The 27,180-nt window shown below is 43.7% G+C and overlaps 1 protein-coding gene across 1 annotated transcript in view; it reads right to left on the bottom strand.

The window, feature by feature from the left end:
* LOC119010329 (proteasome activator complex subunit 4B-like) overlaps positions 1-26,993 on the bottom strand; it is a 40,837-nt gene extending 13,844 nt beyond the window's left edge. The window contains exons 1-29 of the mRNA XM_037082398.1: positions 26,800-26,993; positions 24,390-24,530; positions 20,384-20,500; positions 18,192-18,236; positions 17,842-17,991; positions 15,730-15,793; positions 14,992-15,066; positions 14,514-14,636; positions 14,321-14,413; positions 13,843-14,021; positions 12,662-12,748; positions 11,511-11,697; positions 11,038-11,127; positions 9,690-9,754; positions 9,338-9,488; positions 7,863-7,961; positions 7,609-7,678; positions 6,155-6,222; positions 5,331-5,534; positions 3,401-3,558; positions 2,983-3,078; positions 2,814-2,869; positions 2,641-2,697; positions 2,486-2,541; positions 2,255-2,353; positions 2,073-2,135; positions 917-1,012; positions 595-723; positions 49-258 (exon numbers count right to left, since the gene is read on the bottom strand). Coding sequence (XP_036938293.1) covers positions 49-258; positions 595-723; positions 917-1,012; positions 2,073-2,135; positions 2,255-2,353; positions 2,486-2,541; positions 2,641-2,697; positions 2,814-2,869; positions 2,983-3,078; positions 3,401-3,558; positions 5,331-5,534; positions 6,155-6,222; positions 7,609-7,678; positions 7,863-7,961; positions 9,338-9,488; positions 9,690-9,754; positions 11,038-11,127; positions 11,511-11,697; positions 12,662-12,748; positions 13,843-14,021; positions 14,321-14,413; positions 14,514-14,636; positions 14,992-15,066; positions 15,730-15,793; positions 17,842-17,991; positions 18,192-18,236; positions 20,384-20,500; positions 24,390-24,530; positions 26,800-26,993 — 3,222 coding nt within the window. The remainder of the gene's footprint in view (positions 1-48; positions 259-594; positions 724-916; positions 1,013-2,072; positions 2,136-2,254; positions 2,354-2,485; positions 2,542-2,640; positions 2,698-2,813; positions 2,870-2,982; positions 3,079-3,400; positions 3,559-5,330; positions 5,535-6,154; positions 6,223-7,608; positions 7,679-7,862; positions 7,962-9,337; positions 9,489-9,689; positions 9,755-11,037; positions 11,128-11,510; positions 11,698-12,661; positions 12,749-13,842; positions 14,022-14,320; positions 14,414-14,513; positions 14,637-14,991; positions 15,067-15,729; positions 15,794-17,841; positions 17,992-18,191; positions 18,237-20,383; positions 20,501-24,389; positions 24,531-26,799) is intronic.
* Between the last annotated feature and the right edge of the window lie 187 nt (positions 26,994-27,180).

The following is a 27,180-nucleotide window of genomic DNA, read 5'->3' as shown; positions in this document are numbered from 1 at the left end:
GATCGGACGAGAAGCGGCTGATTGGCTGCAACTGAACAAGCTGCTCACGGTGAAGTAGATCCCGCTGGTGTCGTGCTGGCGATGGATCCTGTCGGTGATGTCGTCGAGCAGGCGGCCGATGGAGGGCTGCTCCAGGGTCATGGTGGGCGACAGGCCGCAGCGGACCAGGGCGGGCCATTCCTCGCCGACGCAGTCCCAGTCCCTCGAGCTGGCCAGGTTGACACTGCTGTGCACAGCCAGCAGGCAGTACAGAGCGCCCTGAGCGACAGAACACAGATATCCAATGTAAGATGGTGCCCTGCCTCCTCTCTAGCCCTGAGGGATCGTCAACAAAAACTTGTGGGCAGACCTCAGGCTAACATCAGGGCAGAAATGTGGGCTGGGTCAAGGCAGCAGAACTTTAAAAATCAATGCTTGAGGGCCACAGGTAAGCAGCACGGGGAGGCCAATGGAGCCATCAAATACACACAGAAGACACACTTTTGGACTGACTTCAAGTTTCAGCACCACGGACAGAGATCATTAGGAGCGAACCCGTTCGTCACCACATGCTACGCTCCGGTACGTGTGTGTGTGTGTGTGTGTGCGCACTACCTTAAACTGCTGCGTTCTGGCGGTGTCTTGCGGTGAGAGCAGTTGAAGGATTCGGGGAATCAGGTCTCTGTAGGAGAAGCTATAGGTTCCTAATGCGGCCGTCAGCACAGTCTGGGCTCTGCTGCGTACCTGCGCGAACACATAAAGCCAGTTGCACATGCACACACTCTGAATTAATTTTCTGTTTTCGCCAGAGATATTTATGTTAATGGCATCAGGTAAATGGGAACCAACAGATGTTCTGATTGAATTTTCCTTGTTAATTTGTCGTGTGTGTGAGTGTGTGTGTGGCTTCATTTTTTTTTTTTTTTTTTTTTTTTACCTGGCTGTAAGTGCTGGTGGAGAGCAGCAGCAGATCACAGAGCAGCTCCTGATGAACCACTTTATATTCACTGCCCTCGACCACCAGCTTCCTCATCTGCTCGCACAGGAATACAGTTTTCAAAGTATTATTCAAAACACCTGAAAACAGTGTGTTGTTAAAAAGACAGTTCACCACAGAACAGACAATACATATTTATCCTCTTATTCATCTCGATTATTTCGGGTGCCGGTTACACACATTCTTTACTCAAGTAGAATAGAGATACTTGTGTTTGAAAAAAAAAAAGAAGTACGGACTCATCTTCTTCTCTCAAGTAAAAGGCAGAAAGAAAGTACAGACTCATGTGGACTAAAACTTAAAGGTAAACTGTTTGTAAATACACTGGAAAGACAGTTGATGGCTGAGTGTCATTCTCAGGACATCAAATACCAACATGTTGGGTTGCTAAAGCGTCCAGAGCAGAGCAAAAATAGATTCCTTTTCTCTTCATTGGAGTCTGTTTCCCTCTTGTTACGTCTGCTGTTGCGTGATGAGCACTGATAGGTCGAAATCAGTCTTGTGGTCTTAGGAAGCTAACCAATGATTTATCAGATTGGGTGGGACTTGTCAGCTGTCAGTCTGGTAACTGAGAAAGTGGACAAGAAGTGTGTTCTGGCTGTCAGCTTTATCAGACAGAAGCTACCAAAACAGGAGCAGAATTTGCGGGAGCGGATCGTCTGAACGCCGAGAGCTGCCGGTGAATGTTGTGCTTGTTCATCGCCCCAAAAAGTTGTAAGCTCACTGTTGACTGTGCAGCCGGCTCTCTGCTATCATTGCGTCAGCCGGTGTCAATCAAAACCATGTGCAGAGCTTCAACACGGCACGCTGCCAATCTCTTTTCTGCCAGAGAGAAACATTAGTTCCTACGTGAAACTGCTCACAACAAGGTCTGTGGATTATCTTGAGTAAGTGGCCATGATGTCTGGAAAGAGACAAATTTCTGTTGAGTCGTTCCAACACATTTTTTATCTAGTTCGATTATATTCGAGGGAAGGCAGACGTCTCCGCGGCCGATATCTCCAAAAAGTCACACGGAAAAAGTCATGATGGATAAAAAGCCCGACAGGTGAAAGGGGAAAAATGTGTACTTTTTGATTTTTGGGGTTAAACTAACCTCATGTTGGAGCAGAACCCGGTCAATGAGCAGCGCTCTGATGTGCTGCTTTTTCCCATGAAGCTGCAGGAGGAGAGATGACAAACTTGACAAATCACCCTGCAACTGACTCACCAAAAACGACAACAATCGCCGGCCTTGTTGCACTTTTTTTTTTTTTTTTTAAATTTTTTTGAACCCACCCTGTTTTCCATGGACTTCTTGACGAGAGTGAAGCTCTTCCAGCGCGATTCGAACTCCTTCTTGTGAGTTCCTCGGAAAAACATGAGGTCACTGATGATCTGTAGTCACAAAGACAGACAAAAAAAGGGGCCGCCATGAGACCTTTTTTTTTTTCTTTTTTGCAGGGGCCCTACCGAATAATAACACCCTGGATATGAATAAAAGAAAGAATGACGAAGGGGGCCGGGCACCTTAATGATGACGAAGAGGGACTTTGTGTCATCCTCCGAGTGCTCCAAAATGTGATCTGGGTGGGAGAAAAGAAGCCCATGTGGATTAATTGTGCAACACAATCACACTCCAAACAAAAGTAGTGAGTGCGGTGGAAGTTAAAGCCTTCACTCACGTAGCAGCAGTCTCATGGTTTGGCAGATGGACTCTCTGTAGTTCTCTCGTGAATCATCTGGAGGGGGGAGGAGACACACAGACGTCCGATGTGGACACAGAATGCAGGATGAGCGGCATTAACGCCCAATGAAAGAGTGTGAAAGGCTGCTTCGTTTGCGTGTTTTTCCTTACCGTAGTTGACACCTATATGCAGATTGGTCTCCCCGAGGTCGACCATGGAGGGCACGCTGAGACGGAAACAAAATGTGAGGAGCGAAAAAACATGACGAGCTGTAAAAATGTGTGTTTTATTATATATCTTTTTACGGTATATGTGTGTGTGTGGAGCTGCAGGACTCACAGGTCAGAGACGTGTGGTCCATCCAGAGGGGGCAGCATGCTCCCAGCTCCCAGAAGGCAGTGCTGCACGATGGCAAGACTCTGCAACAGCTCCTCCCTGTGAATCAGAGCCCACGTTACAGCCCTTTCACGTCAGTGTGTGTGTGTGTGTGTGTGTGTGTGTGTGTGTGTGTGTGTGTGTGTGTCTTGGAGAGTCTACAACCATGCTTCAAATTCAACTTTCCCCCTCGTCTGCACTCTTGATTAGGCGTCAGGACACAAATTAAAGCCAGATGTCAAACTTCGGGGCTCATTTATCCCCCGCGGGCTGATCTAATTCATCGGTAAGCCTTTTGTTTTGTTTGCGCGCCTGCCCAATCACGTCGAAAGAAAAATCACGAAAAAACCAAGACATAAAAAAAACACACACAACCGCACACCTGCTCATTGGCTGCTCTCCAGAGACGTGGCCCTTGATTCGCTGCAGCTCGGGGTGCAGGAGGCGGGACAGCAGCTGGAAAACAAAGTTCTCCTCCTCCTGACTTGGCACGTGCCAACACACACCCAAGGCTGCCACATCTCCCGCTCTGCCCCAGTCCTGGAAAGATGAGAACGAGTGAGAGACAGAGAGAAAGTTTCAGAAAGGTTTTTCCACTGGAACAACGGGCAAGTAACCAGTACGCCTGATACCCCACCCCCCCAAAGTCCTGTACTGGTGTTTAAGGACAGAAAACTTGAGATCCACTATCAGATCACAGGCTAACAGATGGATAAAATCAGGAAAAAAACCCTCAAAAATAAAAGAAATTCTGTGAAAATCAAATCGGAACAAAAGACAGAATCTGTGATCTTGAACCGCTGATGAAAAGAGGGTCAGCACTTGACGTTGTGGAGGAACGTAGGTGTGATCGCTTTGTGCAAAAACAAAACAAAATATAGCCAAGGTTTTTGAAGAAATCAATTTCAGAGAAGGTTTTTCCTCTCTCTCTCTCTCTCTCTCTTTCTGCGAACGACAGAATGAACCGACAGGGCAAGAGGCTCGGATCGTCTCTGGCTGCCACAAAAGCAAAAACCGACACAAGAGGCATCATCTTTGAACTCGTTGTTTCAGTGGCGTCAAAGTGAGATTAACAAGAACTCATTATGTTCAGTGAATAAATAAAATAACGTTAATGCACCCTTTCTCAGCTGAATGGACTCAAACAGCCGTGGTGTGGACATTAGCTCGTGGTGGCTAATGTTAGCAGCTGAGATTAGCTTTGCCGACTTTCCCCTACTTGTGCTTCTTTCACATTATGTTGCACGTTCATCAGCGTCCTGTCGACCAATCAGAGCTCGTGTGGCGTTAGGACTCGGCTCAGCTGTGCAGAATATAATGACGTCACAGCGAAGTTGACCTGAATGATTTGCTTCATCGTTTTATCCAATCAGACGTGTGTGTTTTTTTCTTTGTCATATTCTATTATAAGAATTGTTGAGTCATGGCTTGAGAATCAGTTTTATGAGGTCACAGTGACCTTTTGACCCCCATAATCGAATCAGTTCGTCCCTGTGAGACTCTGCAAAATATTATTCAGCCGCTCAGAATGAAGTCTGTCTTGATTGGATGAAAAAATGCCTCTAAAACAGAAAAAACTGCCCGTCCTTTAAAAGGTGCAATATGTAAGAATTGTGCTCACATGTTTCATTCCTACATGCAAGTTTTGTATTTTGCACCTTGTGATCCCCTCAGATTTTTCTTGTGACCCCTTTGGGAAAACCAAGACCCAGTTTGGGAAACACTGTGAGCATCTTTAAAGTTTACGATCACAGTCTGTGCAGAGTAAGCACATTTTTGTAATTATCTCCATTTTCTTTCTTCCCCACTTCTCTGTATGGTAAGCTATCTATCAAGCAAATAAAAAACAAAAAAAAAACAAAATCAAAACTGAGGCGACAGTAGTGGTGAGAGAGAGCAGTATTAGCAGCGTACAGTCCAGAGGTGTAGCCATTTAATTTTAGTTTGATAAATGCCTTCACATTCTCTTAATGGAAACGGAAATTGCATCGCAATTACTGAACCTGTAACACCCCCATTTAATTAAACTGCGAGAAAACTGTGTTTTTTTTAAGAGGCTGCACTCGTGGCATTCTGTGTTTCCAAGAACACCTCATTGTTTCCCGACCAGATACTGTAATAGCTGTAAGAGACTGTAAGAGCCAATTTGCACTCGAGGGGGGTTAGCGAATAAGCTATAGTTGAAACTACGTTGTTTGAGTCCAGGGACTGGATTTAAACTTCGGTATTAGTCTCTAAGATTAGATATCAAACACTGTTTCGTCTTGTGAAAGATTGCAAGAGTGTGTGTGTGAGTGTGTGTGTGTGTTTACCCGTATAGGGAGGTCAGTCTCGAAGCCCCCCGAGGTGCTGCGGTACTCGGTGGGATAGATGAGGGACAGCGACCGGAGTGTGTGCTCCAGCAGGCTGCAGGCGAGCGTGTACGCCTGTTTACAGCGCAGACGCACGCACACACACAGTATCCGCTCCAGGTCCCCTCGGTATTTTAACAGCTGTTCGCCATCCACACGGGTTACCTAAAAAACAACACACACACACACACACACACACACACACAGACAGGGGTACATGCACACACACAGACACAGGCAATTCAGTGGAGACTTGTGTCTTAAATATTGAGGTTCTCCTGTAAATCACGGCATCTGGCTCGCTCCCACTCGCATTAAGCTCCCAGGAGTAATAAAACAAAACAGAAAGGGTATCAATATGTTCTGGTTAACGACAGAGCGCTTTGATATTTACGGCCGTGGCAGGGTGCACGCTGCAAGAAATGTCATTCGGTCATCGTTTTTTTCTCCTCGCTCAATGTCACAATGATATTCTTATGTTTTTTTAAAAAAAACAAACAAAAAAAAACAAGTGAAGATATCTCTCTGTCATGCTCTTTTTAAAACGTTTCTTTATTTGATTCTAGAACTCGAGACAAGACCTCGGTTAAAAGCGGACGAATCACTTCAGTAAAAGTGAAGGAAATAACACCTGCCTCCAAAGCAAAGACATTTGCCGACTCCACCGGCAGTCCTCTCTGTCACTTTGAGATTTTAAGACACAAACTAACTGAGATTAATAAGCGGGATTAACATTTTTCAGAGTGCTGGAGCCCCCCGGGGGACGTGAAAGATCCTCGTCTCACCTCTGAGAGCAGCTGGAGATTCCACAGCAGCTCCTTATCCAGCTCATCCTCACCCAGCAGCTCCTCGTCTGCACACACACACACACACACACACACAGAAGCTGAATAATGTACTGTATTGCTCCCCTGACAGACTGAGCTCATTTTGCTGAATTTTGGGGTCATTTCAGTTCTCAGTCATGCTGTGGACGGCGCTGCCGGTCTGTCAGTCTGTAACCACTTACAGCTCCAGACTGATATATCTTGACGTCTACTGGAAGAATTGAAATGAAATTTTGTACAGGCGTTCGTGATCCCCACAGGGTGAAGTCCGACAACTTTGGTGGTCCCCAGACTTTTTATCTATTTTTGTGGTTAAGACTCAAACATCTCAACAACAGATAAATGGATCGCAGTGTTATTTTGAACACATGTCCTCCTTAACTTAGAGCTGCCATCATGTCTGAAAATGTAATTTGTTTTTTATGACCAAATTCCTGCCAAATTACATTCACATTAGTCTCAGCTGTTCTGTCTGTTTAATGCTAATTAGGAAATGTTAGCATGCAAATACACTAAACTAAGATAGTAAGAATACTATCTTAGAAAGTGTTATTAAGATATTAATAACAATTTAGTGTGTTAGCATGCTAAAAAATATCCACATCTACATGCAAGCACAAATTTGAATGATTTAACAAAAAATAGATTTTAAATATTGCTCGTGAAGGACTTATAGCATGCTAATATGCTAAAATGACATAGTAAAGAACATGAACATTATGCCTACGAGCATTGTTATTGTGAGTAGGGCTATGTTAGCATGCAAAAGTTAGCATTAAGCTGTCCACAAGTATTCATACTCATATAGTTGCTAGCATGGCTGTATATGTTATTGTTGTTAATCCATCTTCAGTTCCACAAATTTGACAGATTTTGTTAAAGTGCATGTTAAAAAATATGCTAATTAGGACATTTTAGCAAGCTAACATGCGGAAATAACATAAGAGCGAACATTGTTAAATTTTATACCTGCTAAACATCATGAAATTCACATGCTAGCATCGTAGCTGTGAGCATGTTAGCATGCACAAGTTCGCATTAAACTCACAGCTGTCCCTAAATTTGTTCCATCAAGCCACCACTTTATTAACTGACAGCGTTCGCTAGGCAGAAAAATATTTAATCAACAAATAATTTGGATTTTAAACACTCTAATGACTTCACACTGTGTGTCTAATAAGATCTCATAATTGCTCTGAGATAACTGTGATCTGATAATGTGCTAAAACCTGAAGATGTATCTTTTGCAGGTTTCACTTAGCACTGAACAGACTTGTGGATAATAGCTCATTAGATTCTAGACTGGAGGCTTCACGCAAACACATGTCGCTTGTTTCTGTTCTACACACACACACGGTAGACTACTCTAAACACACACACACACACACACACACACACAGTGTGGTACTGACTGTCAGTAATGTGGAAAATGACGCTGCAGCAGTGAGGGACGAACAGACGGAGAGACTCGGTGGGATTACACTGCAAACAGACACACACACACAAATTTAGTTATCCGAGCGGAAACATGAGCGTGCATAAGACGACACCAAGAAGTAAACACGCTGAAAGCAGGGAAAAACAAAAATCTTCATCAACAATATGAAAGACGACACTCTGAACGTCTTTCTTCGTGAGGCGGAGGGGCAGAGACACACACACATACCTTCGCTGCTGCTCTGCACATGTCAGCCACCATCCTGCCCGACACGCACGTCTCGAAGATGTTGGACGTGGAAAAGTTATAAACCTTCTGCAGCGCCACCTAACACAGGGACAACAGATGTACAGAAACACATCAGTGGGGTGTGAAAGACGTGGTCATTTATGAGTTCGCCAACCCTACATTGTGTCGCTTTAAGTGATTAACGGTTACCCACTGTGCTGAGGTTGGATGGACTCATTGTGAACTGTGTTTATGAATGAATATGTTTGCTTTAAAGCCCCTGAAAACAAAGTAGCTCTATAATATTTATGACTCAAGAAGCAGCTGTGAAAGTTACATTGCGAACAAAGTTTCATTCATTAAGAGATTAAACACTTAAAAACTCAGCCACGCCACTTGTAATCACATTTTCATTAAGATTTCTTAATTTGTACTGATGCAAATTCTATCATCTGTTTTGAGCCCAGTTGACTTTAAACCAGAGAAACACACAAAGGAAAACACAAATACAGAAAATAACCTTTTTCTCTCAGTGTTTTTTTTTAACTATTCCTATTTTTGCAGTTATGTTCGTGTGTCCATGTAGCGCTCAGACTGATGGGGGGGTTTTGCCATCTGCATTTCTGGCCACGCTGAGTCAAACCCTGCCACGGCTTTTCTGCATTTCCATTACCAGTTTAAATGGGGCTGGCTGTGCCAAGTCAGAGATGGAGAATCTCCAGATTTGGGCCAAAGTGCGCCAAGCAGGTTGCTGTGATCTCTCGCAGACTGCAGCCCACCTTTCTTTCTCCTGCTCAAACAAGCTTGTGAAGCTCTGTTTGTACTTTCATCTGCAGTATTTCACTGTTTCAGCTACTGGAAGTCACGTCAAGCTACTGCTGATGAAAACCCAACATTTCTTGACTTCTACTCGCTTCATAATAAAAGCTACAAAAAACAACAAAAACCCCATGGGTCTTTTATTGTGAAGAATTTGTACGAAGTGAGATGTGTAACGAAGCGTTGTTAGAGGCTCCTCTTCAACAAAACTGCCGGGGAGAAAGAGCACAAACTGAAACCGGCACAGTGCGATTAGCCGAAGAGCTCCAGACAACAGCGCCTCTGCGAACAGCTCACCTACGACAGGTAAACAACTTCTTCTACCTGCCATGCCGTGTAATGGAAAAAAAAAAAGAAACTCTCTTGGATGATCCTTCGAGTGCTTTTGCCCTGTAATGGAGATGCAAATACCTGCCGCGCTGCCGGCACCGAGTAAAATCAAGTCAAGCAAAGCCGAGCCGGCGCGAATGGGAAAGGGCCGTGACAAGCTGATTGAGAACGGGCCTTTAAGGTTAGCGGTCTGTATTAGTGTTTGGATTGGTTCTGGGATTAGCGAATTAATGGCCTTAAAAGAGAGTGACGTTAACTTTAAGCCAAGGAAGTACCAGTGTGTGTGTGTGTGTGTGTGTGTGTGTGTGTGTGTGTGTGTGTGCTACCTTGTATATGTCTATGGAGCACTGAGTCAGGACGGTGCTAACAGTGGAGGACAGGCCCAGCTCCACCAGGCTCTCCAGATGAGTCTGGGTATCCGTCTCCGTCTCATCTCGCGTCTGTTCCAGGGTGCTGCTGTCGATCAGAGCGAAACACCTGCACGAGCACAGACACACACACAGACACACACACTCACACTTATGCGCTTGTCAGAAATGAAAATGTCAGCAGCGCTCTTTACGTGTCCAGCGGAGCCAGCGATGCAGACTGGTGCATCTCAAACAGAGGCGCTCGTACTCAGACGTTGTCAACGAGGCTTTGCAAAGTGACAGTCTGACTTGTTAATTTTGTCTCTACCTGTCCAGAAACTGGAGAACGAAGTCTTCAAACTCAGCTGTGGCAAAACACAGATCTTTGTCCATCTGAGGGGGAGGAAAGCAGAAAAGATTGTTAGGTGTAATTCAATAACACCAAGTGATTTAGATTCTGATTTTCTACTGTATTTCAGGTTGTTTTCCTCCAAATCATATCAGGAACAGTTTGAAGATTCGGGAAACATTCTTGTTTGATAGATACCACTCTCATGTCAGTACGCTCGATGAGAGGCAGGAGCCAGAGGATGGTTAGCTAGCGAGCTAACCTACACAGTAAGCCTGATATGAAAAAAAGCTATATTGTGTTGATTAGAGTGCCAGGCTGGCTTTTTTTCTCCTGTTACCAGTCTTTGTTGAAAGCTTAAAATTTACCTTAAGTAGCAGCAGCCAGGAGAAGGTTAGCTTAGCTTAGCATAATGGGTTAGAAGGCAGATTTAGGAAGTGTGTGCAACAATCCCACACATGAACCCCATAGAATCCAATTGTCATTTACCTTGTATGCTTAATAAGAAGTGGGAACCAGGGGACTGAAGCTAGATGCTCGCACAAACTCCAAAAGCTGCTAAAAAGTCATACGCTAATAAGTCGCTAGTTGCTTTTTAGAAATGAAACCGGTGTGTACCAACAAAGTTGCCAGACTCAACACTTTTTATATGAAAGAAAAAGAGTGATTTGGCTATAACATGTTACTTAGTGAGCATAATAGGTGCTGGCTGACATATTTGATTTACTTTGGACAGGCTAGCTTTATCCTTTTCAGTCTTTGTTCTAACTTTGCTAGCTTTACCTTACCAGCTAGCATATTCACCCTGTACACTAAACTCTTACTGAGGACAAGACTCCTGTAAATCATCCTGTAAAAACGCACCTTTATATTTTTTTATGCTTGTACGGACAAAAAAGCTGCCACATGTTAAGAAGTGAGCTTAAGGGAGTGCTATTTGGCAGATTTTGTTTAATTAGGACCGTGTTTTATCGCCCAGATTCCAGTATGCATTCCAAGCTAGGCTAACCGGCTACACTTTACTTTTGGATGAACGAAAAAAGAAAAAAAAAGCCATAGCATGGTAATTAGTTAGCATTATAAGAGCTAATTCGCACTTTTCTGTCAACTTTGTTTCTAGTCTTTGTGCTAAGCTAAGCTAACTGGCTGCACCATACAGACATGAGAGTGGACTTCTTACTCTCCAAAAGTGTCAAAAATTATTCCTTCAAGAAAGAAATGAGAGGGTCTATGAATGATTTATGCAAAGTACATCTTGAGTTTTGCTTTACGTTGTAGATATAATGTATATTTAATCTCTTTCCAGACTGAGTTAATGTGTGGGTACCTCTGTGAGATCACCGTGCTGAGAGGGAGCAGACGAACAGTCCACTAAAGGCACCAGAGTGGTGAAGGTGGCGATGAACTGGAACGTTATCTGGACGGACAGACACAGCGGGGGAAACAGATCCATTTACATCATTCCGACGTGATCAAGGCCTAAGTAGAATCACCTACCAGATGTCGGGGGAATAACTTTTTTCAAATGTATTAATTTATTCTGCTGTGATGGATTAATGTAGTCTAGAGACAATGAGCGAACCACGAAAGGAAATCAATCCATTTTACAATCCAAGCAGAAACTGGAGGACTGAGCCTCGGTAATTACGAGTTCTTCAAACTGAGATATTCATTCCACTTTCGGGAATTATTAATAGGATAGACCAGAGAACGCTGGAAAGGAATTTAATCAGCAAGAGCTGTATTGTCTACTTGTCTCACAATTCTTCTTCATTACTAATCAACACATTCATTACTCACCATGCACTTGCTGAAGTCGTTGGGGTCCACCCCTGGCAGAGAGCCTATGAGCAGTGGGAGCACGTGCGCACGGCCCTCTGGGTAATGGTTGTTAGGGGAAACCAGGCTGCGAGCCATGCCGATCATGCAGCTGAGAGTGGCGGTGAGGGTGTGCGGCTCCGTCAGGGTCTCCATCGCTGCGTAGGTCCTGCGAAACGAGGGGGTGAGTACAAAATGAGATGATGGGGGGGTTGAAGAGTGAGGCGGCGTGAGGCAAAACTGTGAGGGGAGACGTTCAGGTTCATCTCGCTGTTCTGAAAACAATTTTGTGGGGTTGTAAGATACAAGATACACATATATTTAGATTCAGAGTCATGCCCACTTTTTAAAATGCCACTCACATACCATCTCTTACTTCCATTGTGAGCAAATGTTTATAAATTGTCTTAGAAATCTTAGAAAAAAGATGTTCCTCAAAACTACAGAACTTGACTTAGAATTGACACATTTTTAAGTTCTCTGCAATATCAAAATAATCTAGTGAGAGATATTTATTAATCCATGCATACATTGTAAACAGGCAATGCTAGTATCTAATTCGGCATACACTTATTTATGATAATTTGCATGTGAGTTTATGATTTGACCCAGTCACCAAAACTGCCAGCAGCAACATTCAAAACCCCTTTGTGCATGATTGCTGCAATTTGCACCAGAACTTGTTCATGGAGTTATAACTCAGTAACATTTCAACACAAGGACAAGATGTGCACATTTTTAGATTCAGATTAATTTGCACTTTTGGACAATAACATTATCTATCATGTCAATTGCAAGCAAATGTCCATTCATCCACATAAGAAGAAAATGTTCATCAAAATTACAGAACTTGCTTTAGAAACTCATATTTTTAAGTTTTCTTCAGTATTTATCAAATATACATTGGTGTCAATTGTAAATGTGAAACGCTAATAGCTAATTTGGCATACATTGCACTAAAATAAACAAATACAGGCTAAAAACACTTCCTGTTTGCATTCGCTAAAGTCCTTCAAATGTCAAAGTAGGACAATTATTGATTGATTGAGTTAGAAAAATCCGTTCATATGTTGCCTCTATCAGTAAATGTTTTGATGTGGTTCACTGCAGATACCTCCCACACAAACACTTACTTCTCAAGTACAGGTGGTATGGCGAGCTCTGGCGTGAGGAGGGCCAGGTTCTGGAGAGCGTAGGCTGCATCGGTGCATCCGGTTTTACTGCACATCACCAGGAGAGGGCAGGTGAACACAAAACAGGACACAGTAGTCAACAACAACACACACACACACACACACACACACACGCACACACAAACACTGACGTGCACGCACAGGCAGATTATCACAGATGACCTGTGTTTGTCCAGATTAGGCTTGTTGTTGCCAGTGACTGCGCTTGCTAGTTAGACACAGCAGGGTTTGTTAGATAACCGTCTGGCATTGATCCAAGTGACATGTTCGCATGGCAGCAACCCAGTTAACCCTCATATAGTGACATGTAGGTCAGAACTGCTGAAACTGGGTCACTTTCGGCTGGAAGGGTGATGGTATTTCAGACCACACACACTTTAAAATGCAGTCATTTAGACGCTGTTGAAGTCTAAAAGTCTCCAGAACGCTCACTTTTTAAGCAAACAGATCAGCAGATTACCAGCACGGCTGTGATATTTAGCAGGAGAAAGAACAGCATAGTCGAAGCTAAAAGTATTAACTGGGAGGTGTGAAGCTGAACATGCCGGCGTCCTGGCTCAAAAGACGGAGGCCTGCAGGAGATCGTGGTCATTAGACGTGGGTTCCAAAGACCACTGATTGGCTGTGACTGCGCAACAGAACGCTCACACCTCCTCCTCCCACAGTGACACCTTTTTATTTCTGCCCGGGTAGAAAATAGTTTCTACCGACCTTCCCACACACTGCCTTTGTTTTTAAATGTCATCTTACAAACTATTTTTACAAGACCAGCTCCTCTTGAAAAGCTAATATATAAGTTTATTTTTGAGCTTCTCTATACCGCTTTCGTTTGTTTGATTTCTATTACTGTACTTTTTTTCACTAATAGTTTAAGTAGATCGTTTGTTGCTTAGTTTCAAGGCCTCGAATTCTATTTTTATCTCGGCGCTTTGCACATCTTGCTTTAAAAGCGCTCTATTAATACAGCACTCACTGAATGATGTTGCGATCCAACTCTTAAACTGTTTCAGTGTCTCTTATTCTCAGAACTCTTATCTGGTGCGACTGTGCTGCAGGATTATGTGCAGAAAGTCAGGATGGAGGTATCATTCTTATGGTTGACATCCACCAACGTGAAGTACCTGAACATGGCCAGCAGGGCGGCCCCGATGAGGCTGCGCGTGAACTCCTGCAAGTTGTCGTCGGTCAGCCTCTGGCCCTCGGGAACCAGCGTGATCCAGCTGCGGGCGGCGTGGCGTTCCCGGTGCACGCGGCGCACAACACTCGCCGGGAGGCGCTGAAGCAGCCGCATCAGTCGTGACTACAGGCAGGCGCGCGCACACACACACACACAAACATGCACACACACACACTCAACATTAGCGTTATCACCAAGGGACACATTCACACAGTCTGCAGTAAACAGATCTGTGATATCGCTCTTTTCTCCGGCACTTATGCATTTCATTATTGGCTGGTTGGTGCGAGGATGAAGCAGCCAAGTCCTGAATGACAGGTTATAAATCACAGGAGTGTGACAGGAAGCGGCGGAGAAACGTGGTCACAAGTCGCACAGGCTGCATGCGCACGTGTATGTGTGTGTGCGAGCATCGGACTCACCTGCCAGCGACCGTGATTGGAGGGATGGTAGAAGGAGGCGATGCTGTTGAAGAGGCAGGTCAGCTCCTTCTGTGCAGGGTTTCCTGGTCCACCCTGCAGGAATGCAAATCAGCAATGTAATTAAGCAGGAAGCAGCAGAAAAAAGAGAGGATTTCAATGTATCTTTATGAGAAAATGCTTGTCGAGGGTGTACCAGAAGCGCTGTGATCCACAGCACCAGATGTCCGATGTCATAGGAGTTGGTGAGATACCGCGGTGCCACCATCTGACTGACCCCGACTGGAAGGTTGAGACTGCGCAGGATCCTGGTGAAGATCTACACACAGGGAGGGGAAGGTCTCTGGTAAATGCTCCAGTCGACCTATGAAAAACTGCTGCCTCACACACCCCTTAAGGCCTTATCAAGTTATTTGACACTTCAGTGATGGTTGGTGCCCATGGGTGCCTGAGGTTGTCTAGTTTCCCACGATGCATTTCTGTTGTAGCAACAATTCTAGATCAGTTTTAGTGACTGGCTGTTGGATCTGCATATCTTAAATCCTTACAATACACATCTGTCCCACTTCACCTGAACTCACCCGACCTACACCTCATTCACATGAACCAGAGGTCCCCAATAAACACATTAACAGACCCACTTCCACATGCACATAATCCCGCCGATGACTCACTGTGGGAATATAAGGGGTCCAGTCCACGTAGCCGATGTTGTCGTTGGCGAGGCGAGCGAACAGGTTCACGAGGTGCTGCGGAGAGGATATCGGACAGGCAATCAGTGCGAGCATTAAAGAGCGTTCCCAGAAGTGAAGGCCGTCATTCCTAGAAAATAAATATCGCCTCTCTAACAGGAGATGTTCAAGAGGAGAGGAAGAGCGCGCGCACACACACACACACAGAGACACACACGCGCATACACACACACACACAGAGCCAGGGCCCCGCTTCGAGGCCAGGACACCGAGCGGAGGCACAAATGGAAAATCTTATCTGCACTCCGAGCGTGAAGCGCCAAGACTTTAACAACATTTCAACATTTCAATCATCGCCGTCAGGAAATGTCGGAAAGTGTGTCAATCCAAATTACTCAGTCCATTTTTAGGAAACTGGACAGCTGGGTGATTCATTGCTCAATCATTAAAGGAAAGAAGAAAAAAAAAAGCCCTAATCCACCACTTGTGTGTTTGGAGATTTCTCTGGAAACTTGAGAGGTGGAAATTTCATTTATTTCAAGTTTATGTGATTTTGCTTTGGCATGAAGATTTTTAAAGTTTGAGGACAGCGAACAGTTTATTAAACTAAGTGATAAATTGTTGACAAATGTTAAAAAATGACCTGAAATATTGTGCAAGTGTGTGTATGTGTGTGTGTGTGTGTGTGTGTGTGTGTGTGTGTGTGTGTTTATGCCTCACCCCTTCCCAGCTCGGCTGATTTTGCACCGACGTCCAAAGATTCATCAGCTCATCAAACCACAACCTGGAAACACACACACGCACACACACACACACACACACACAAACAAAAACAGTATTACATTCACACACACTGACACGCACCTGAAGCTGATTTTGCCCTCATCCATCGCCAAAATTCCCAAAATATGACCTCCCCGCCCCCCCTTGTCGATTTCTGGAGGAGAGCGAGAAAAAGTGAAACGGAAAAATTGAAGTATTGAAGATGATGTATTGTGGAAACTGTTTCGGAAACCGCTGATGAATCCAAGAATAAATCCAGACAAATAGCTTGCGAGAGGGTGAAAACGCTGAAGAATGCAGCGAGCGCTGTGAAGGGGCCTGATGGCTGGAATGCAAGCATGACGGGTGAGGAGAGAGCGGCGCCGAGGTTTTCCAAGGAAGCAAAATAAAGCAAAACAAAGAGGAGGAGGAGGGGGAGGAACGCTAATGCGAGAAGAAGAGAGTTATTTATTGAACCTTCCAGGTGCACAGGTGTCGACTCTCACAGGGGCCCGAAAAGCCGTGACATGCGCTCTTAAAGGGACAGTTCACCCCAACATGTTTCCTCCCACCTGTAGTGCTGTTTATCCATCTTGTTGAGTTTTGGAGATATCAGCTGTAGAGATCTCAAATACAATGGAGCTAGACGCCACTCAGCTTGAGGTACTCAAAGCGCCCCAAAAAAATGCATTTGAAAAACACGACAGTCTCTGTCAGGAAATCATGGCCAGGTTTACTCAAGATAATCCACAGACTTTGCAGTGAGCAGTTTTCATCTGTTCTCTCTCAAACAAGCGACGCACACCGAGCCACTCAACCGTCACGTTAGATTCGCGCTGTTGAATATTACGTCGGGGATTCTGGATGAAAACTGTCCAGAGATGTTCAGTGCAATTGTTCTGCTGGGTAAAATGTTTGAGAACCAATTTGAATTGAGTTTTTTTTTTTTTCTTTTTGTGAGGCCAATTTCTTTAGGAAAGGATAACTGCTATAAATCTTCGCAAAGCAGCACAACACAATGACAAAATGGGAGGAAATATGCTTCTGTGAAGAGCGCGAGAGACTGGATAACAAACTTAATTTGTGTCACAATGAATTTTTCTTTCTTTTTTTTTTATTTCTATGATGAACTGGGATTGTTAATTTAACTGACCACTGAAGGGATCCAAGTAAAACTTTCACGGCACATTTATTTTGGTTTTCTTTTTGTCCTTTTGTGTGGCTGTATTGTATGAACAGAAGAGGATGAGGACAACTGTTAAAAATAAATTCATTCTGACTTTTTAAAAATCTTTTTACAATTCAAACATCAATCACAGAATCTCGATTCATCTCAGAATTCTCACTCAAACTGTTTTTCTTGAATTCTGACTTTTTTTCTCATTTATCAGAAAAATTCAGAGAAAAAAAAAAAGTCAGAAATGTAAAAAATAAAAGTCAGAACTTTTTTCCTTATCCTAATCCTCTGTCATGTCTACCAACTGTATCACTGCAGACACATTAGCTGATGCTACAGCTCAGCTGGGGAGGATGACATTCATGTTTACATCCCAGCGCCGTCACGAGCCTCTCGTCCTTGAACAGACGCTGGCCTCTTTCTGTACAATGTCAGGTTTAGTTCAGTAGTAAGAAAACAGTTCACACATGAGACTGCTCACAACAAGGTCTGCAGATTATCTCGATGATTTCAGGAAAGCGGTGAAGATCACTGCTGTTGAGTTTTTCACCACAAGCCAAAGCCAGATCCAGTTCCATTATATTCGAGAGAAGGCAGACATCTTCAAAACCCGGCAACTCACAAAGAGAACAGTCTAGAGGGATAAACAACTCGACAGGTGAGAGGAAAAATATGTGTTTTGGATTCTGGGGGGGTGAAGTGTCTGTCCACGAGATCCAAACCGACATATTCTGCCTTCGTCTGCTGGCAGAGCTTCTTTCATAAATAAACAACGGGGCTGCTTTCGCTAAAACTTTATGGACCCTTTGTGTTCGCTCTGGCCAACGCATGCGGCACTTTGGCGCTCGCCGCCCTCCGTTTCTAAACGGAGCCTGTCGAGCTGGCCCACTCACTGGAAGCCCTGGCCGTGCTCCTCCGGGGGCATGATGGTGGGCAGGAACAGCTCCATGTTGCTGATGGCCTTCTGCATGACCGTGTCGAACACGCACAGCAGGGGGCGCCACTCATCCAGCATCTCCTGCGTGGACGACGCCGGGAAATACCTGGGAAATTCACACACACACACACACACACGCGCATTCACAGAGCGAGAACAGACGTGAGTACAAATAGACGCAGGCAAAGCAAAGACAGACTGGAGGTACAAATACACACATTGATCCACTGTACACAGCTCAACTGAGGATCAAAGCAACGAATTATCCGGAGAATAAATTACACCATCACAGAGGACGAGACTTACAGTCTGCAGCTCTTGATCAAAGCCTTCAGAATGTGGTCCACTGAGCTGCAAACAAGCACAGAGAGGAGGTGTTTGTGTTTGCGGAGGGGAAAAAAAAATAAAAAAATCAAGCTTTCCGCCGTCTTGTGAGGTCCACGTGTCTTCGCCAAGGTTAGGACAACATCCACCACATCCATCAGGCTGCGGCTGACGGTTGTTGTGACCATCAACGCATCTGCTGGTTATTTCATTGATTCATATTTAAGTAACACAAAAATGACCAACTGGAAAAAAACCCCAAAGGTAGTAGTTTTAGAGCGATGAGTAGGAAGGATGAATATTTCCAAAGCGAGACACTCTCTGGCATCTTTGCTTGATAATTGATCACTCTGAACTATAAATTCTTTAGGACTGAGGTTAACTTTTGGCATCAGGGTTGGGAACAGAATTACAATAGAGCCATACTGATGTCGATCTACAAATACCCCTGTCTGCTTTCTTGCTAGAGTTAAATATAGAAAAACAAACCGGCAAATGCTGAAGCTGCAGCCATTAGCAGGAAAAAAAGGCGTCATGGTTCCGTCCAAAGGTGACAAGGACAGCCTACAAGCACCTCTAAAGCTCACACTATGTATTGTTTGTTGGTTTTATCTCAGATTTTTGGTCAGAACAGTTGCTCGGTGTTGTGTCAAAGTTTGTATCTCTGTCAATCACGATTACCTGTTTGCACATTTGCACAGGGGTTTGCACAAAATCTTCTTTTCCCTCCTGTCGACTGACATCATCTCCTGGATATGATGTCAGGGCTCTGTGTAACAAAACTTTCAGAAGAACAGCGTCTGTTCTCCAGCAGCCGCATTAATAATACAGTTTAGAGCTGATTTACCCACTTTCTGTCAGTGTTAAAAACATATTTGCAGCTCGTTCAGAACGAGCAAAAGATGCTCAACGGCTCTGCTCGAAAATGACAACCTGTTGTTGCTCCTCAGATTCCCTGTCAGCGCTTTAAAAAAACGGCATTATCGCCGTTCTCGCGGAGCAGCTGTTGACTGCTGTTCCAACGCGCGATGGGCCAAAACCAAACTGAACAGTAATTGTCGAGTTGTCCGACAACAGAAAGCAGATGTTTGAGAGGAAATACAATCCCCAAATCAGAGACACGCCGATTCGCCCAGGACTCATATTGTCCTGTGAACTCTGCGCTCGGCGAAATGTGGTCGGTAATATGCGGTGGAAGTTTGGCTTTATTTATTGCACAGGAGTACGATCACAGATGTCCTCCAGTGTGATTTCAAAATACCAGTGGCAGTTCTAGTCCCTTGCGAACAGGGCTTCAAAATATTCTGGCATATATCCCCCCATAAAGAATCAATTTGCCAGTTTTCAGAGGTGCCGAATTTTATTGCTTTTGGACCGAGCAAGACAAGCTGCTTCCCCCTGATGAGGATCTTATTGCTACGCTAAGCTAGCTGCTAGCTGATGGTAGCTTCAAATCTGACATACATGAACTTTATTATATTATAGACAAAGCACATTCACTCATATTTAGACCATGCCCATATCATTATACAGTTATATCATTATTCTAACATGTTCAATGGTAAAAACTGTTGAGTTTGTTTTCTTCTTTATATTGTTTATATTCTTCTTTCTGGTTTATTTTCCTCTTGTTTTTATCTTGCTCCATTACTTATTTGTTATTCATTTATTTTTTGTTTTTTTTATTGACGCTTGCATCCACTTTTCTTTCCCCCTGCACTGCTATAACGATGCAAACGTCCCCGTTGGGGGACTAATAACGGATGATCTCATCTCATATCTTTTATATTTACACTGTGCAACTATCCTGCTGGAGTTCTGCTGGCATCCTCTGCAATTCAATTCAAATATTTTATAGAATATAGCTACACATTGTGTGCAAATTACAAATGTTTTCGCCATCAATGCCATATCTGTTTCAGTAAAAGTTGTATAGTGTATGAAGAGTTTATTTGTGTTTTTATTTTTTGTCATTTTTATTTAGGATTAAATCAGTTTTTCAACCTCTTCGTTTTGAGTTTTGAGCTGCTGTAACAAACATTTCCACAATCTTATCTTGTCTTAAAAGATGTGATGTAACAGCAGGTCAATTGAGTAAGTACAGATATATACAGTAAACCAATACAATGCTCAAACTGCTCTCATCAGGATGATGTAAAGGTAAAACTTCATACCTGGGGAACCAGATGAGTCCAAGGTGCTCAGTTTTGGAGTAGACCACCCTGTCGTACAGGTCATAGAGCGGTCGCCATGGCAACTGCAGGTCATCTCTCGACAGCAGTTCCTTCTTCCTGTTTGTAAAAAAAAAATAAAGAGTGAGATTATCAACAGTCCGATACGATGAAGTTCTTTCACACTCGAACCTGTGAGGTAAAATGAAATTTAAAAAAACAACAACAAAAAAAAAAAACGCTGTCATGACCGAATGATTGCACTGTAATAATGTTATCGTGAGGTGAGAAACTACAGGGTGTCTGAAAGAAAGAGTCTGTGATTGTGGGAGAGTGAGTCACTGCCATGCAGGCTGAACCGAACACGGCGGTGACAACTTCCAGACATGTCTGCAAACACAACGCCGCCGTTCTCTGAATTCAATAAAGCATAAACGGTCTGACGGCGGCAGACGTTAGTAATTTGCAGGTGTAGACTCAGCTGGGGTAAAATACTCTCTATACGGGGCCCCCTAGAGAGAAATGAAGAGGGTTTGAGATCTGAAGGCGGACGCGACCGGCTCTCTGCAGGCTGTGAAGCTACCTTTCACTGCGATTCTTGATTTTTCAAACGCCCTGTTAAGCTTTTTAAGCGCAGGGTAACCGTTGTGCAACTGATGAGTACTTTAAAAGCTTTAAAGGCGCAGCAGGTTTATCTAATCCGCCTGAGAAACTTCCACATTGCTTTTCTTTGTACTCCATTACTTCTTCTCTCCTCATAGGAGTCACAATTTGCGGCAATAAAAGTTGAGGGGTTAAGAAAAACGCGCAATTTCCACCTCCTCAGCTTCCTCTCGTCTCTTCCCTCTCTCGTTCATCCGGCAGCCTATGGAACAGACTCTCATCGGGGGGACACTTGAGAAATGAAGGGAAAGAGGAGACAATCGGGGAAATGATGGCAAAATGCCAGTGGAGAGAAAAGACTGAGACCCGATGTGTGATGCCGAGTATCAAATTCATCTCTCAGCTGTAAATCCTGGCACCTAATGCACGGTTAACCCAGATCTTTCCCTTTTCATCTAATGGAAAACGCTCAGACAAACGACATCTACATTAGGGTGTTGTTCTGTGATGGATGTGGAAATGCTGGAAACAAGTGGAGTGGAGTGGAGACAAAATGGGAAGTGATGAATGTGGCAGTCCTGCAGAATATCCTGCGGTGGGTTGAGGAGTGACAGATCCGATCTGAGAGACAAAAGCAGGGAGTCTTACGATATAGGTCAGGGCTTAAATGGGAATATACGCTCCGCGAGGCCAACATTTTTACTCACTGAGAGTGCGTCTACCTGGTTGCATGTGTGTGGACTCAAGAACTCGGTCAAGTTTTGAGGTACCGCTTAGGGTTTTCCTTGTTTTGCTGCTTTGAACTTTACACTTCTACAATTGTTTGACAGCCGTGGTGACAAGTTTCATTTCGCACGAAGACTTCATGTTTTAAAAATAATCTGAAGCTCATAAAAAGCCTCTTTTTTAAACATCTGGATGGAGCCTCATCCAGTGTTGTGCAAGTTTGCCCGTCCGTCCACAGTCTCATAATAATTTCCACTGCCCATTTCCCAAACTAAGTGAATAACAACCGCTCAATTACAAAACCGCTGTGAGCTCGACTCGGGAGGGTGGAGGGATTTTGTTGCCGTTGGCTCGTTGTATTACCTTTTTGTTAATAACTTCTCTTGATTATCTCTCACTGGCCGACATTTTCCCAAGACCGGTTGGATGGTTCCTACCTCGATGTGTCGTTTTTTAAAACTCACTGCAGATGTGGCCGACGTCGGCCCTCTTCTTTTTAATCAGACCACAATCTGAGCACAATTGGCATAAAAATGTGAGATTGTTTTCTTTGGGAATCTCAACGGATTTGTTCTCAAATATTGATACGAACTGGCTTTCTTCATAATGAACTCTCCACTTTGGCAGCACCTACATGCAGCACGCCAAACATTCCAATTATGCTCTTATCTATATTCTGAAGGCTTTTTACTGAGCGGTTGTTTATATCTCATCAGCAGCCTGATCCTCGGATGAAATCTCCTCTGTCACAAGCATGTTAAACCTGGTTTTATTGTGCTTTATGCAACAAAAAAAAAAGACAACTTATACTGACTTATAATGAGCTTCTTATTATTCTTGCATCTACCAATTCCCTCATTAGATTACTTTAAGCACCCAGTGACCGCTTTTTTAATGCCTTAGAACTTATATCACATAATAAAGCATTAAAATTACATAAAATATGTATGAGAATTATTTTGATCCTGTCGCTGGTCTGAGTTTGAGTTTTTTTGTTATTTCCTTTATTATTTTGAAGTTCTCTCCTCACGTGCCATGTTTTGCTTGTCATTTCCTCCCTTTGTCTGTTTTCCCGCCCTTTTTTTGCTCCCCACCTGTGGTCTATCCGTTAATCAAATTGCGGGGGCAGCACATCAGAAGAATACTGGCTTTGCTACTGCTAACCGTTAGCTAGTGGTGCTATTGGCAACCTCTGTCAGGACTTGAAACTCGGAGCACAGTTGATCTGGAGGAGGCTTTTTGACATGAAACAGAAGGTAAACACAGGTTTAATTAATGACAATGAAGGTTCTGTTCCATCTAGTGTAGCGGAGACTTTCTAGTGAGCCAACATGCACAATAGCAGCGCCTCGACTCTGTTTGACCTGATTAGCATCATTGGTAACACCTGTGTTTACCCTTTACTGTTTTATGTCAAAATGGCTGCAGTGAAAAAGGTCTGGGACGGACGGGGAACCAAGCGGGTTGCCAGTCAAGGAGGCAGCAGAACTGGGCTCAGCAGCAGCAGTTCATGTTTATATTCAGTTTCAGATCTCGATGTGGATGAAATGTTTTCTGTGACCAATGGAGGTATCAGCTCTCTGAGAGCTTGATCTGAACTACTGTCTCAAATCAGCAGGTAGTTTAAAGCTCCGAAATGGCAGCAACCCAAATGGCAGAGAGGTAAGTGAAGAATCCACTTTAATGCGTCATATGTGACATCAGTACACCGCTTGTAGCACGGTGATACTAATCAATCTCCCTGATCTCATTATGCTAAAGGACACATAAAGGTAAGATGAGCTGATGCTGGGAAGTCTTGGCTTCTGAGGTGAAGAGCTCCCAAAGATATAACTTCCTACACTCTCTGTCATCATATATTAGTCATGAAGTTTTATTTCATTGTGCTGCACTGCATAGTAGAACTCATCCATCCATCTATGTAGCAGCAGGCCGCCCTGACATGTTTTCCCCCCCAGCTCCTCCTGAGGGGATCCCGAGGTATTCCCATGCCAGATGGGATATGTAATCCCTCATGTTCAGGGTCTGCTGCAGTGAGGCATCTGGATCAGACGCTTGAACCACCAACACTTGCTGCTTTTATTAAAGATCTCCTCCACACTTGTGTTATTAGGGACGTACATATACAGTCTCAAATGTGTGTCTGCCTTCTCCCTCAGTAACAATTCCAGAATATGCAAATATTTAAAGTCCATTCTATCACTAGTTAATGATTAGGTCATAAGTATCTTGGCATCAACATACTGTTCATTTTCCTCTTAAGTTGTTCCTGATTAACAATGACTCAGCTGATGAGTGGCGTAAACTAGCTACAACTCATTATTCAATCCATTAGTTAATCACTTGTTACTCCTTGATTTGTACCTTCAACTAAAGTGAAACATAAAACATAAGAGTTTGGGTCTTTCTGTTCCTGGAAGTTGCCCCTTGCAGCTTCTCTCATTGAATCACTTCCCAGGTGACGTCAGTTAAGTCTGTTCAGGTTTAGGGTTTAAGGGCCTTACATTGGGATTGGGCCCTAATCTATGTGCACTGGGGGCTTCAAGTTGAGGTTGGGCTTTAATATGAATGAGCTGTGGTTCTCGAAGCTCTATCTGGATGTTTTAGCCCCGCCCCTGAGTGTGGGGAGAAGCTCAGACGTGTTGTGTTTGTGTATACAAGTTCGTTGTGTCACACCCACCTGAGAAGCTGAATGAGCAGCCTGGCGTAGTTCTGCATCATGTGGGGCTCCAGGTTCGGCAGCGTGACCAACTCATACAGCAGCTTGATGAAGAGGATGTGGTCCTCTTTACTGAACCTCCGGCCGTACAGCTTCAGAAAACTGAGAGTGGAGGTGAGGAGGGGGAGTGGGGTTGGTGCAGGTGACACATGTGACCGTCAATGAGAAGCTGATCTCCTCTCGCTTCCTGCAGCTGACCCATATCCCGTATATACACAGCGTCACTGGCCCACTTTCTCAACATGAACTCAGCACAGTGAATGTGAGTCGATGTCAAGTGGGCAAGTGTTAAAGCTTTTGTTAAAGTTGAGGTGGAGAACATGGTGCCCTTGTGCTCTCTGGGGGACGACAGAGTATTTGCATGGGTTCCAGTTTAAATACTGCAAAAGACTCTTGAAAACCTCATTGTGCATATTTGGGCTTTAAATGTAAGATGCATTATTGAAAGTGGACCACGATGGGATCTCGTTTCAGGAAATATATGTCGGGTGATGAATGATGAGAGACAAAAACACATTTAATCCTGTTTGAATTGTGCCATGAACTACACATATGATGACGTATGACGAGAATACAAAGAGAAATAATTATTTTGTCCACAAGTAAAAAACAAGCTGCTCTCAGAGGGAAATAGTTTGAAGTTACAAAGGAGGCAGGGTCGCCACACGCAAACAAAACAGTAAACAGTATGAATTTGTCCTTTAAGCTCAGTTTGCTTATTCAGTTTCTTCAGTCAGTGAAGCTCTTTCTCCTCTGATTAGAATGTCTTCCCCAAAACTACATAGTGCACCTTTAAAAGATCATGTTTCAACTTGAGAAAGCAGTCTGGGATAAAGCTAATGAAATATAAGACAGTGAAAGTACTTCATTAGAAAAATGTAATAATCAGTGCAAGTGACATCACCTTGTTTAACACACACCAGAGCCCTTAGCTGAAACCTTGTAGAGCCGGTCCATACATCAGCTATCTTACATAACTGACTGACTCACTTGTCACATACCTGTAACTGTCAAAACGGACAGATTTGTTGTGATTTTCACCTTTACAAATACTTTTTTCTCGCCGCAGAGACGGCCATGCTGGTTTTCGTGGCGTATAATAAGCGAGATGTTGAAGCCCATTAAGCAGTTTTGTACAAAACTAGATGTATCTAATTATCTCCATAACAAACTGCAACTTTCGTGACTGTCTTGACTACGATAATTATCTTTTGGATGTAAAAACATCACATGTATAATTCATGGCACAATTAAAATGGGATCAAAAACGTATTTCCCTCTCGCTGTTGATGCCTGTATATTTTTCCCACCAAACTGAGGTCCACCGGGGAACACTGACTTCATCTCTCTACAGCTGTACTGACAAACTGCACAATGCAGGTCAATATTATAGTTTGATGACGAATATTATTGCTCCTAATGTTGTGGTTCTCAGTCTTTTTGACCTTATCAAGCTGGATGTCACCACCACCCCAACTCAAAACATCAAAAGTGGGTCCAATCATAACTCATGTGCACAAACACTTTGACTTTCACAAACACAATCTCTGTTAATAAAAAATCTGTTTCAAAGGTCCACTGTGCAACGTTTATAGTCATATGAACAGACACAGACAGAGCTCTTCATACAGGGAATGCCAGTGTGTTAACATTCATTTTAGTTGTGCTTTGAAAACATGTGTTTACAGTTGTAATTATATCACTGGTGCCGATGTCATGTAAAAAAATATTCCCCAATCTAAAACAATCCTAATGTAGTATTTATTTTTTCTAAACTACGATCTGGTGACTCCTAGAACTTGCCACCACCATGGGGAGTCCCCCCTCCAACCAATGCCTTAATGCAGCTTCTTAATTTGGCTTTTTGTTGTTATTATTGCAGAAAAGTACTCATGCAACTTAAACGACACCACCACCACCACCCGCTACTTTAACTCACAATATCCTGACAGTGCCAAAACTGACAAAAGAAGGCTTTGTTTGTGTGTGTCAGTGTCCAATCAATACACACTTTGACTTTCACATACAAGCTCAATAAGATCTAGTTCATTTTAAGGCTAAATTACAGCACTGGTACAGGAAATATAGTGTAAAAACTACTCCCCTGTCTGAAATGTGAAATTTTATGGTTTTCTAAACTACGATCTGGCGTCCAGTGGAAATTCACTTGCCATCTCCCAGGATGAGAACCATGCCAGAGAATTAATGATGCAACTTTATAACATGTGAGGCCTTGTGGTTGTGATTATCTTGAGCTGAGTTCAGTCAATCCAACCTCAGATCTTAAATATTCTGCAGGACAAACACACACAACAAAAATACGAATCCTACACGACTAACTGTGGGTTCGTCTTTTTGTTTGAACACTCACTGGAAGAGCTTCCTGCACCAGAAAGCGACCCCGGGCCACAGCTCTCTGACGAGCACAGCTCTGGACAGGTTGGCTTTGATTTCCATCAGCAGCTCCGTGGCCTCCCGGTCCAACCGGTCGGAGTAAGGCAGCAGCCCGTTATACACAATCTCCTTCTGGGGGACAAACCCTGCCATCTCCTTCTCCACAGTCATATCCCACCGGACACTTTTCCTTTCGTGTGCGCGTAAAAAAAAAATAATTTAAAAAAGGTAAAGAAAGCGATTTTCCTCTTTATCTAATGAGTGGTGCGCCTTCTGCGCATAATCCTCCTCTGTGTCCAGCGGGCGGACGGGCGGAAGGCAGGAATGCGATCACAGGGAGGAGGAAAAGTGTGTCACG

The sequence above is a fragment of the Acanthopagrus latus genome, chromosome 20, assembly GCF_904848185.1.
Source record: "Acanthopagrus latus isolate v.2019 chromosome 20, fAcaLat1.1, whole genome shotgun sequence".
NCBI classification, from domain to species: domain Eukaryota; kingdom Metazoa; phylum Chordata; class Actinopteri; order Spariformes; family Sparidae; genus Acanthopagrus; species Acanthopagrus latus.
This window is presented reverse-complemented; position numbering and strand designations above follow the sequence as displayed.